This window comes from Pteropus medius, unplaced genomic scaffold, assembly GCF_902729225.1.
Source record: "Pteropus medius unplaced genomic scaffold, Ma_sr-lr_union100, whole genome shotgun sequence".
NCBI lineage: Eukaryota > Metazoa > Chordata > Mammalia > Chiroptera > Pteropodidae > Pteropus > Pteropus medius.
Window position 1 is genome coordinate 4,416,752 of NW_024340848.1, and position 12,204 is coordinate 4,428,955.

General features: G+C 37.9%; 1 protein-coding gene across 1 annotated transcript in view; it reads left to right on the plus strand.

Annotated features, from left to right (window-relative positions):
* The first annotated feature begins 7,839 nt into the window (after window positions 1-7,839).
* GPC5 (glypican 5) overlaps window positions 7,840-12,204 on the plus strand; it is a 1,124,843-nt gene continuing 1,120,478 nt past the window's right edge. Inside the window, exon 1 of the mRNA XM_039837667.1 lies at window positions 7,840-8,366. Within this exon, the coding sequence (XP_039693601.1) occupies window positions 8,201-8,366 (166 nt within the window). The 5' untranslated portion in view covers window positions 7,840-8,200. The remainder of the gene's footprint in view (window positions 8,367-12,204) is intronic.

Here is a 12,204-nt window from a genome sequence, read left to right on the forward strand (position 1 = left end):
AAGTCTCTGAGAAAGAAGCCAACCGTACCTCTCTTCCAAATTCAGGGGGTTGTCAGCAATCTTAGCATTCCCTGGGTTGTAGCTGTATCACCTCCAGTCTCTGCCTCCATCTTCACATCATCTTTTTCTCTGTCTCTGTGTCCTCTCCTCTACTTATAAGGACACCAGTCATTGGATTTAGTGCTCACTCAGGATGACTTCATCTACGGATCCTTCATTACATCTACAAAGACCTTATTTCCAAACAAAATCACATTCTGAGGTTCTGGGTGGATATGGATTTTGGCGGGGGGGGAGGGACGGGAGGGTGGTGGATAATATTCAACCCCGTACATCCTCCTAGGAATATCAAGAAAAAGAAGAGCAAGCCCTAAGGTGTAAGCCTTGGAAAATACTAACAACTAGGAGGTAGGAGAAAGGGTAGAAATGGAAGAATAGAGAAAGAAATGTTGGAGAGCTAGGAAAAGATTGAGAATAGTGCACCATCAGGAAAGCAGAAGAGGTTAGAGACTTCAAAATGAGAGTCTACTAATTAATACAATATTGTGTGTTAGCTATATTTTAATACATATATATATATTTAAAGAGAGTGTTTAGCAACCTCAGGTTCAACAGATATATGCCAAAAGGTAGCCATTACGTTTTGGACTAATGTGATTTATGAACATCAGGAGAGCAGTTATAAGATCATTTGAGAATACGGGCAAAAAAAGAGAATAATAAAAACTAAGATGATTTAGGAAGTAGATCAGGTGGCATTTTTTTTCTCCCTAAGATTGGAAATACCAGAATACAATTTTTCTCCAGCAGCAGAAAGTTGCCAATTATGTAAAATCTCTCCAGATGTATCCAGATAGAGGATTGTTCTCATATCTCACAAAATCTGGATCAAGAAGAGAATTCAAAAGTGGTCAGAGCAAGGTTTATAGTCTTATTTCTCCTTTCTGCCTGAGAGCATGAACTGCTTGTCCCTTTTCATATGTAAATATAAAGAATTGGGCCAAATGCTAATTAAATTGCAGACATTCGTAAAGTAATATTACATCTAAGGATAGTTAATAGGGCTTGCACATGGAGCTTATTTATAAATAACAGAGATTAAATATATGATAAAAGGAATCTTTAGATGGAATAATTAAAGATCAATTATGACAGTGGTACACAGCAGTTAAAGCCTCTGGAAGACTTCCTACTTTTTAATCAAAGATAATTATCAATTATGAGACTTTATCATTAGTAGAGTGTCTACACTTTGCATCTTAAAAAGCTGATGATAATTAGTCTCCAGTTCTTGCTCTAAGTGAGTGCTCATTATGTTCAGAGAGGAGTGACTTTTTCCTTTGAAAAATGACTTTTTAGCTCATGACCTTGGGCAACTTAGACTCTCCTGTCTGTACATCGAGTTGAGATAATGCTTATTTTCTCTCTTACTCAAAAAAAATAATTTGATAGTTGCATAAATGCGAATTAATATGAAAAAAACATATTATGAATAAGGGGATGGCAAAAGATTTTAATTTTGAATAGTTGGGTTCAGAGGAACAGATTTAGTATCCTAATTACAATTAGGATGTAACTAATAAATCAGAAATTAAAGACAGACATTTTTCAATGGAGAATAAAATGTCTATTTATTGAGTGATTATATAAACCAAGAATTATACAAAATACTTTATATGTATGATCTCAATGAATGCTATCAATAACATTATAACATAATGTTATAACATAACTTTCCCCTCATTTTACATAATAAGGAAAGAAAGTGTCAGAGTGGTTTAATAACTTGTCCAAAGTGACCCAGATAATGAATACTCATTCTGGAGAATATTTGATATGTAATATTAAAATTGATCTAATCTGAAGATATTCATATTTAAGATATAATAGCAGAATTTGCAGAAAAACAATTAGGAAAATAATTCTTTTAATGCTTGATTAAATTAATTTGGTAGTAATATTAAACTTTTAAGACACCCATCTCACATTTTTATTATAGAAAAATAAATGAAAAGAAGGGAAATAGATATCAGAAAATTATTGAAAGTCAAATACTAAATGATGCAATGATCTACACATAAATTTAGTTGGGAAGTTATAACCTGGTGTTAAAGTTGTTTATTAGTATTATTCCATCAGATGGTGGTATTTTCTACTTTGAAAGTAGTTTAAAAATCTAGTGATTAAGTCGAAGTTAAAAGGTTGACTGCTGCTTAAAAATAATCAAACAATTTTGATAAAGATAATACAGAACACATGAGGATGCCAAACTTATGGGGACTAAATTCATTCAGTTAAGCTATGGGATATCCATAATAGTCATTCACTGCTCAGAGGGTAGAGGTGGGTATAACAGGCTCACTTGAACTCACAAGGCTTATAGTCTCGCACATAAACTTGTGTGGTTCCCTAATTCTCATCTGAAATAACCAGCAATACAAAGATACAAAGTTTTTTTTTTTTTTTACTTAGTTTAATTTCTGGAAAACATTATTTATGGAGGATGTTATGTATTCCATATAGATAACAACTGAATTTATTTGTTCATGCAATTGTCTTTCCTTAAAATACTGGTGTAATTAATGGTAGAATTGAATTTGGCATGTGAATTTTGCTCTATTTGGAAACCAAAAATAGTTGGGGTCATATTAGTGTGCAGACTCTACATCTGAAAGTAAGAGAAATTTGTATTGTATTCATTTATATTATAATGTGCTGTAATTTACATATGTAAAGTTAATCAAAACTTTGAAGGACATTATTTTTACATTTTTAGGTATGGACTCTAAGAAAACTATTTGAAGAAATTTAGTTTCATAGACTTTGAATTTCCTTAGTGTCTTTTCTAATACTTTTGTTCTCATTTAGAAAGCAATTTATATTTTTATTTCTCAGTAAATTCTCTGAAAGAAATAAAATGTCTTTCTTTAGAAATTACAAATGCAAAACCTGTAAGATTAAATACAATATAAGATACTTTTGACATTTCCATACAGGAACGATTTATTTATCTAAAGCATAATTACTATGAGATGACATAAGTGCATCTACTATATTTCAAAATCATTGACAAATATGTACTGCTGATTAGAAATGAGGATTTTCAAACTGGAAACATACATTAGCAGTAGATATATACTTTTAGAGAGCATTTGCTTGAGAATGTGTTTGCTGATCAGTTTCCCATTGACTTCCATGTAAATTTCAACTCGGTGTCTGGTTTTGAATATTTTATGGAATGTCTTGCTTTTCTATGAGTTCTCTCCTCCAGGTAGCCTTTTCTCAAGTGTTGTTCTCTTGACCTGAGGAGACATCAGAGTATCCCTCAATTTCCTTCTGGTTACTTGGTGGCAGAAATTTGTTACAACATTCAGCTGGGGCTGACCTCCAACTCGGTTCACTTTAACAGAGCTTCTAGGGGGATAAAGCCTGGGTTTGGGAGAGATGAAGGTAGGGCAAAGCAAGGTCAGGGTATTTTTTGGAAATAGCTAGGTGAAAGTACTTGTACTGAGAATATTCTTCTAATCACCTTCTATTCATCCCATTGATGAAGGAGGGACCCCACCTCCCTAATTAATATGAGATGGTCAAACACATGACACTGGACACATGAGATTCACAGCACTTTATTAGTCACATACGCTCACAGTCCAGGATAGGACACCTCATGCCGTGTAGGGCCACACCAGGGGGTGCACTTGGAACCATTGTGAACAGCAGGGGCTGTGGGAGGCAGGCTTTGCACTGACCCAAGGGTTAGGTGACCCTTGGGTCTCATGGAAGGATGTGATTGACTTGTTTGATAAATTTATGAGCTGGTAGGAAGGGGGGAAAGTTAGATTGAAGATAAGGTGAGATGGAGCTGATCTGGTTGATAGGGGAACTAGTCTGGGAGGGAGCCTTTCTTGCTGGGTGGGGTCACACCTGGCAAGAGTAGAACTCACAATTAGGCCTTGAGACACCTTGCAGTTCAAAGATGTCAAGGCAGCACATGAAATTTTAGTCCTTACAATTTAATACTCATGATTAAAAATTTAGTGGGGGGAGGAGGGAGGAGCAAGTAGTACTTTGGCCAGCTGCTGAGGGAGGTACTGTTGGTCTAGGGTTAGAGCCATGCAGATCTATAAAGATGAGGTCCAGCTGGCTGTCCATAGGAATAGCAATGAATATCAGGGTTTTACCATATATGATGGGATGAGTCCAGGGGCCACAGAACAGGTGTCTGGATTGTCAGAGGCAGGAGAGTGTAGTGGCTAAGGGACCGCAGAAGTTGGCATTCCTGGCTAACATTTGGGCATTTAGCAGATCTGTAGCTTTTGAAAGGTTATTTAAAATCTTTATCTTCTGTTTTCTCATTAGTAGTATAATAGTAACTCTCTCATGGGGAGGTTGAAATATTAAATGAGATAATACTTTAAACAATAAATATTAGTTATTATTATTGATTGGGTACAGAAGTTACTCAAGCCAGATTCTGAGGGTGGTCCAACCAGTGGCCAGTCTTACCCTAAAGCGGCAGTCAGGGTTGAGGGCAACGTGACATCATTAAGATCTACCTGAACCATATTGGACGTTTTTTTCATTCTTTACAAGGTCTTGAGTTGACATGCTATAAACAGTTACTTAGAATCTTTACATTTAGAAGATTACAAGGTGTATTATTTTAAATAACGATCATTTAGAGATTCTCCTACCTCAGGCTGTCAATATTTCAAAAGCAAAAACATATTGCCTATTACATAAAAAAGCATTCAATAAATGTTTATTGAATAACCTTTGAAAAATGAGGTATCATCACTATCAAATTATGGAAATTTATCCCAAGATTCATCTGTAATGTTTACAGGTAAATTGAACAAAAGATTACTTTTAATACAGTGTATAGAGGTTGCTCTATAATGTTCATATAGAAGGCTCTTTGGTATTGAACTTTGGTTGGAAGAAGGAAACTTGTCTTGAAGCATCACAGAATAGCCAGACCACGCTGTCCGGTTGGGTAGTTGGCAGAGGGATACAGGTAAGAACAGAAGCTCTGCCAAGCCCTGCTCATTCGCTGTGGTAGCAGTAGGAAATAAGAGGTAGAAATGAAATATTTATTTTTTTGTAATTGGAGACATTTTATATGGACTAAATATATTTATTTTCTCAGTAGACCCTGCTCCATTTCTATAACTTCCCACCTAATTGTTCCATTGAAATAAATTACAAAAATATCTCTGTAATCCCTATTATGTCTAGCATAGCAGGGTTTTTAAAAAATATAGTATGTGTGCAATCAGTATTTGTTAGTTAATTAGTTTTTACTGAGCCATCAATAATTCTCAGTTATGTTTGTGATTTTACCCTTGCAAGATAAATTGTTTTAGAGATTCCAAGTGAATAAATCAGACTAGGAGGTCTTTTAATGCTAATAATCTGTGATGATCAAATCTATCAGAAAGATCTTGGTAAGAAAAAAAGTTTTGAAAAAACCTAGGGTTTTAGTAGCCTGTATTAACATACAAGGGATTCCAGTAGAATAAATATTGCAGATAAAAGTTATGTATATGCATAGATAAAAAATCTGATAATTTATGAAGTAGCCTTTGGTGTTACTGGATGTAACCCAATGGGTTCGTTGGTATGGTTTGGAGTGGCCAAGGAGAGCCTGCGGTTAATAGCATGAGTTTTGGATTCTAATTCCTGGGTTTGATTCCTTGTTCCACCACTTAACAGCTGTGTTGGCCTTAGGCAAGTCATTTCACCTATCTGTGTCTATTTCAATGATAATAGTAACTACTTTGTAGCATTGTTATAAAGGTTAAATAAATGAATTAGTATCTATAAAAAGCACTTTGAATATTATCTGGCACCTAAGCACTATACACATCTTCATGGTCATCTTTCCTTCTCATAGATACAGCTGACTTCCAAGCAGTCTTTCTATGCTTGGTGGCTAGAGACGTACTCCCCTCCAACCTCCCAAGATAAAGATATAAAACTTTGCCTGAAATTCTTGAATTTAAAAGCAGCTAAAATTTTTACTTCTCATTTATTAAGAGAGCTTCTCAAAAAAAATTTCTAGTATTCATGGAATTGACGTTAAAAGCCAAGTAAGCATTATTTCACTGAAGTGTTTCAGCCATTGCCCTGGAATGGTCTTAAAGCAAGCAATCTGCTACTGAAAGTGCTGCCTTTGATATCAAATGGTCATTAAAAGTCTCATGACACTTAACTAAGACTTAAAATTATTCTTTTCTATCTCTTGGCAAGGGTTCAAATTTGAGATTAAATTCCCTTTAAGTGGTTAAGGCATTTATAGTCTCCCCTGTCTCATGCTTTTAAGTAGTTCTTTTATTGGAGGAGTACCGTCCTCACGTGTCTTGAGATGAAGAAATAGTCTTGTCATTCCAATACTTATTATTGAGTCAATCATTTAGAAAATGGATCCAGCAATTCCCTTTCTGGGTATCTATTCGAAGACTATGAAAACTACTTTGAAAAGGTATATGTACCCCTGTATTCATTGCAGCATTACTTACAAGAGCCCAGATATGGAAACAATGTTAAGTGTCTGACTGATGAATAGCTAAGGAAGATGTGGTATTTGCACACAATGGAATACTCCTTAAAGCCATAAAAAAAGATGAAAAACCTTGCTATTTGTGACAACATGAATGCATCTTGAGGGTATTATGTTAAGTGAATTAATTCAGAGGGAAATGGAGAAAAACCATATTTCACTCATATGTGGAATATTAAAAAAAGGAAACAAACAAACACACAAAACTAAACAAAAACTCATAGATATGGACGAGAGTTTGGTGGTTACCAGAAAGAGAGTGGGGTGGGAGAAGGGCAAAATGGGTAAAGGAGGTCAAATATATGGTTAAGTATGCAAACTAGACTTTTGGTAGAGAACAAGCTATAGTGTATACAGATATTGAATTATAATTTTATACACTTGGAACTTATATGATGTTATTAACCAATGTTTCCTAAATTGAAAAGAAAAAAAGTTAAAAAGAAAAAGAAAATGCACGTGGCCCTTTGTTTCATAGTTTCTAATGCATTCCTTTTGTAAACTGTAAATTGACAAAATTCCTGACATTTAAAAATCGCTTAGTCTTCATTTTTTTATCTTCTTTGCGAAAAACTCTCTGAGCACTCTTACCTCAGTAGTTCTTTGAGAAATACGTTAAAGAAATTCTGGAAGTGGACCCTTACAGATACAAAATGCTGAAGTAAAATATGATGCTAAAGGGTGATAAGAGAATAAACTGGACTTTACTGTGATAATAACGTGATAAGGTTTGAATATAATTCTTATGACTTCTAATTCTTTCAGAAAATCATAGTTAAAGTTACAGAAATATGTTTTGAAGCAGTAACACAAAGCATTAAAAATTAACTTCTCACGCATTCTTTTAAAACCTGGTAAGTGCTATTAAGCCTCTCAATTGTCAAAAAGACAGTTTTTGTCTTTTATATTGTGCCCAGATCTCATTACATGAAATTTCTATACAAATTTCCATGTTTTGAGGACGTTGATTTGTAGGGAGATATTTCATCTTAGTCCTAGTTGGGGTTTCTCATCTCTTGTCTTCTCTGAGCCTCTTCATACATTCGCTCTTCTTTCTATCAAACTGTTGTTCCCTAAAAGAGATGGGAGAGCGAGATTTGGGTTTCGTTTTATTTATTTCTTTGCTCCAGGCAGTGTCGCTCTGATGTTTCTCCAGCGTGGGCCTGGCGTTCCAGCTGCTGGGCTGGTGCGGCCCGGCCAGCGCGCCGGGCGTGGAGTGCAGGGGCGGGGCCTGAGCGCGGGGCGGGGCTTGCCCGCGGAGCGCGGCGGCTCGGCGCATCTCAGGTTGGCGGCTTCAAGCTCTGCCGGTGGCGACCGTGGCGGTGGCCAGAGCCGGATGCTTGTGGGCTCTGTGCAGCTCCAGACGTATTCCTTTTCCGAGCAGCGCCAGCTCGCTCCCGCAGGAGAGGGAGACCCAGCGGCGCTCTGCGCTAGAACTCTGGTGTCTCAACCTCGGCGCTCTTCGAGAGAAAGCTAAGTGCTCGCAGGTGCAGCCTGTGTCCCAGAGCTGTCCCGGAACGCCCGCCGTGTGACTGCATCTCTTGGGAGGTTCGACTGCCGAGCCTTTTCCAGAGCCTGCGCGGAGGGCGCGCGGGGAGAGTGGGCTCCACGACGGAGAAAGGGGTGACCAGGACACAGATGATGGACGCACGGACCTGGCGCGTGGGCTGGCGTTGTCTCCTCTTTCTGGTTATCTTTGGGTCTACTCGAAGCGAAGGCGTGCAGAGCTGCGAAGAAGTTCGGAAACTTTTCCAGTGGCGCCTGGCAGGAGCAGTCAAGGGGCTGCCGGATTCGCCGAGGGCAGGTAAGGCGCTGCTGGCCAGTGTAGTACAGTGCGTCTGGACGCGGGGTCGGGGTCAGGGTCGGGGTCAGGGCGTTCTGAGCACCGACCTTGCCCTCCCTACGCTCTCGGGGTGGCCTTTAGTGGGAAGATGATCTCTCAGGCCCTCCAGGCGCTCAAGGTGAATCCCAGGAAGCCCTCTGGGGAAAGCTGGGTGTGAACGTCCCGAGCGCAGCTCCGGGAATCCCTGACTATGGGAGTAGTCAGCTGCTAAATTGAGCTCTGGGCATTTGCTTCCCACCCCGGCTCCGCTTAGTCTCGGCTGATACATTGGAAGAGGCATGTAAAGCAGATTGACTGCGCTTCTGTTGCGAGTGTGAATTTCACCAGTGCCCCGCGTAGGGATCCGTTTGTTGCTCTCTCGTATAGTGGACGGAGTTGGGTCGATCGTTCCAAGTTTGATCATAAAATCACAAACCTCGGTTACGCTCCTTGCTGGAGAGTGGGACGCTGATAAGGCAGCCTGTTTCCTCTGTAATTAGGACTCGGACCCCGTACACCCACCCTTCCACACTGGCGTGACTCCTAGTCGCGTCTTGGAGCCCTGGCATCAAGTCTTCTTTGCTGGAACCCAAACTGTCCAGCGTGTCTTTAGAAACCATCGTGTAGTTTCAACTCCTGAAAGGTTTGATGGCAACAGGCGATCAAACGGAACGTATTGGGGAGCCACTGAACAAGGATGAGATATACCAGAAATTGAGGGGGAAAGAATATAGTGAGCGTGGTCAGGGTAGATTTCTGGTTTCTCTAAGCGCCTTTGCCTGCCCTATTATCCTGCTCTCCGCCCCCACCGTGCAAATTTCCTTCAGCTGGTGGAATTTTTGTTTAAATTAGGTCCGAAAGCATGGGTCTTAATTGTCAAGCACAATAGCAGGTGTCCGAGCTAAGATCTTTCCGGGACAATATATCCTAACTATGAAGGCAACACAGACGAATGCTGTGAACGTTTTGGTTGAACAAAGAACTTGTGAAGGATGCTTGGGTTTAAAATCCGTCCTTTGCCTGAGTGAGGAGACTTTCTTTTAGCACTATGAAGTAGCTATTTTGCTTTTACTGGTTGTGGACTCAGTTCTGGAGTCCTCCACGGAAAATCTGGGCATCTCAGAACACTGAATCTATTTAAGTTTATGTGACCAGTCTTTTAAACAAACAAAATATATATTTTTTTGACTATCATTTTGGTACTAGGTGCTTTTTCTGTACTATATGAAACGACATAGTTCATATTTTTAGTTTATGGCAATTCTTCTGTCCTCAAACATCACTCCCTTCTAACCTGTTTTCATATTTCAGTGTATTCTTTTTATTAACAACTGAATCTCACTTATTGGTAGCTAATAAAACCTCACTTATCAGGGTGTGTATGTTGGGAAGGGGGTGCTATGAGGGCATTGAGCTGTGAAATCCTCACCTGCATTATTAAATTTTGCCTCCCATATAATTTTGGCTATGTTCAGTGAATGTTGACAGTTCCCCAGCAAGGCCTTGATTTTACTTGCCTTTCATGTCTCAGTATTTCTGGTACCTGCTGGATGCAACACATTGACTAGAAGGTGTTACATTTCTAGAACCTCATCTCTTTTGAAGAGGAACTTTACAGAGTATTAATCACTGACATAACATTTTACCAGGATATAAGGGGGAAACTGAAGCTCTGACTTGTAGAGAAGAAAATGGTTGTACTTATTTGCATTTAATACTCATGGCACATAAAAAGAGCCAGGATGACAAGCACCTTCTCTTCTAAGACATTGTGACATGTTTCCCCGTTGCTAGTGCCTTTCTTGATCTTTGGCTTAAGGTGATGGAGGAATCACAGTAGCACCTGTAACGGGCCTGTGCAGGGTTACGCTTTTAGGGACATCAGTGGTGCTGGTGGAAAGGAGTGCTACCTTCCTTTGATATTTGCATTAAGAAAAAGTCATATGAAAGTATTATTCTGAATTAGAGTCACGCAATAAAAGGAACTAAAATATTCTCATTCTCAAATTGAGTAAACCACACATACCATATGCTACATAAATGCTTCTCTTTATTTTTGTATTTATGTATGATCTGTAACATTTAGCTTGATTAGATATAGTAGTTGACTGTCTTATTTTCTAAAATTACCCTCAATTTCAATATATAAGTAGTCATTTCCATATAAGAATACAAATATTAATATTCTTTGTAACAAATATACTTATTTAGCACATAGGCCTTCACTGACTAAAGTTAATACATTTAAATTTCATACTTGTTTCCTTGAAAGTATTTTTAGTGCTCTCTTGCATTTCTTGTCCACAAGTGGTTTATTTCTGGGATGCTTAACCAAAATGCTTTTTAAAAAATCTAAGCAGATATAATAACTTTTTACAGTTTCTTCCTATATTTGTGGCTTTTGCATCTTCTGAAAACCATTTTACCCAATTTGAAATTATTAAAATGTTGAGAAGGGCCATTTAAACTGTTTCTCAGATTCCCCTCACCTTTGTTCTCTACCCTGCTCCAATTCTTTTAAGCCTATTGAGCTCCTAAGGATGTTTGGATGAGAAATGTGAAAAAGGAGAGAAGGTGTAAATGTGATTAGAATTACAGATTTCCCTGTGTTCTGATTTTATTTCCTAAGTAGTAGTCAAGGTGCCCTTTGCTCTCGTTTGTTTTATTCAGAAAAGGACTTTTAGTCAAAGTGTCTTTTAAAAGTCCTTTTATTTTTATTTTATTTATTGGGGTGGAGGGATAGTGCTTTCCCATTGAAATTCTCTTCACATGTGCATTGTTCACACATGTATTATTTCCTATTTTAAAGAGGATCATTCAGAAAGAAAAGGCTTATAAAAAAGTCTAAGACTACATTCAGATAATTTATATACCAACTGATTTTGAAAATGTGGATATTCGTTGATACAGAGAGTAGTTTGTGAAAGTGTGTACACCATTTTCTTGGTAGCTTTTGGCTACAAATAGGATAATAAAAATAAACTTAATGTGGCAAAATGAAATCTTGACTATAGGATAGTTTAAGTAGTGCTCTATAATTTTAATTTTTAACTGCTTTCATTATAATCAAATCTTATAATTACTTCAAAGACAGTGTTATTTCATTCTCACACTCAAGAGAAATACTCTACCTGGTAACATTGGAGTTTGGAATCATAGACATTTGTGTTTCAAAACTTGGTTGTGTCACCTGTAGCTCTATGACCCAGGTTAATCAGTTATCTTTGAACCTTTGTTTTCTCATCAGTAATATGGGAATATTAGTTCTTAAAGGGTTGCTGCATTGATGAAATGAAGTAATGTATGTATGTAAAATAGCACAAATCCACGCACATAGTAAGTACTCAAAAATCTGTTGTTGTCATTACAATTTTTATTTAGTGTCTTGATTTTAACTGGACTTGGCCTTTAAGGGTTAAATTTTGGTTTTAGATCTCTGTATATTAGTAGATGCTTTTATAACAACTAGTTTTTTTCCCCAAGTCACAAATGATTGTTTCTAAAATTGGGAAATGCATTCCTATTGGAAATGGCATTTATTAGGTTGTGGTCAACATTTTGTTTCTTTTCATGAACTAATGGAAACTCTAAGAAAGAAACGAGACTATAGGCAGCCAGAGCTACTGCCTCCACTGCCGCCGCCACCACCACCACCACCATTCTGCTGTCTGTATTCAGGAGGTGAAGTAGTGTATATTGGTTGGGTTAGGAATTCACACAGTTAGATGGCTGGTGGCCATAGTCACTCCTTGACTGTAACCTTAGGTTGAGACTCTTATTTCTCACGAACTAACCCCTTTTGTTGATTGAGTGGCATAGT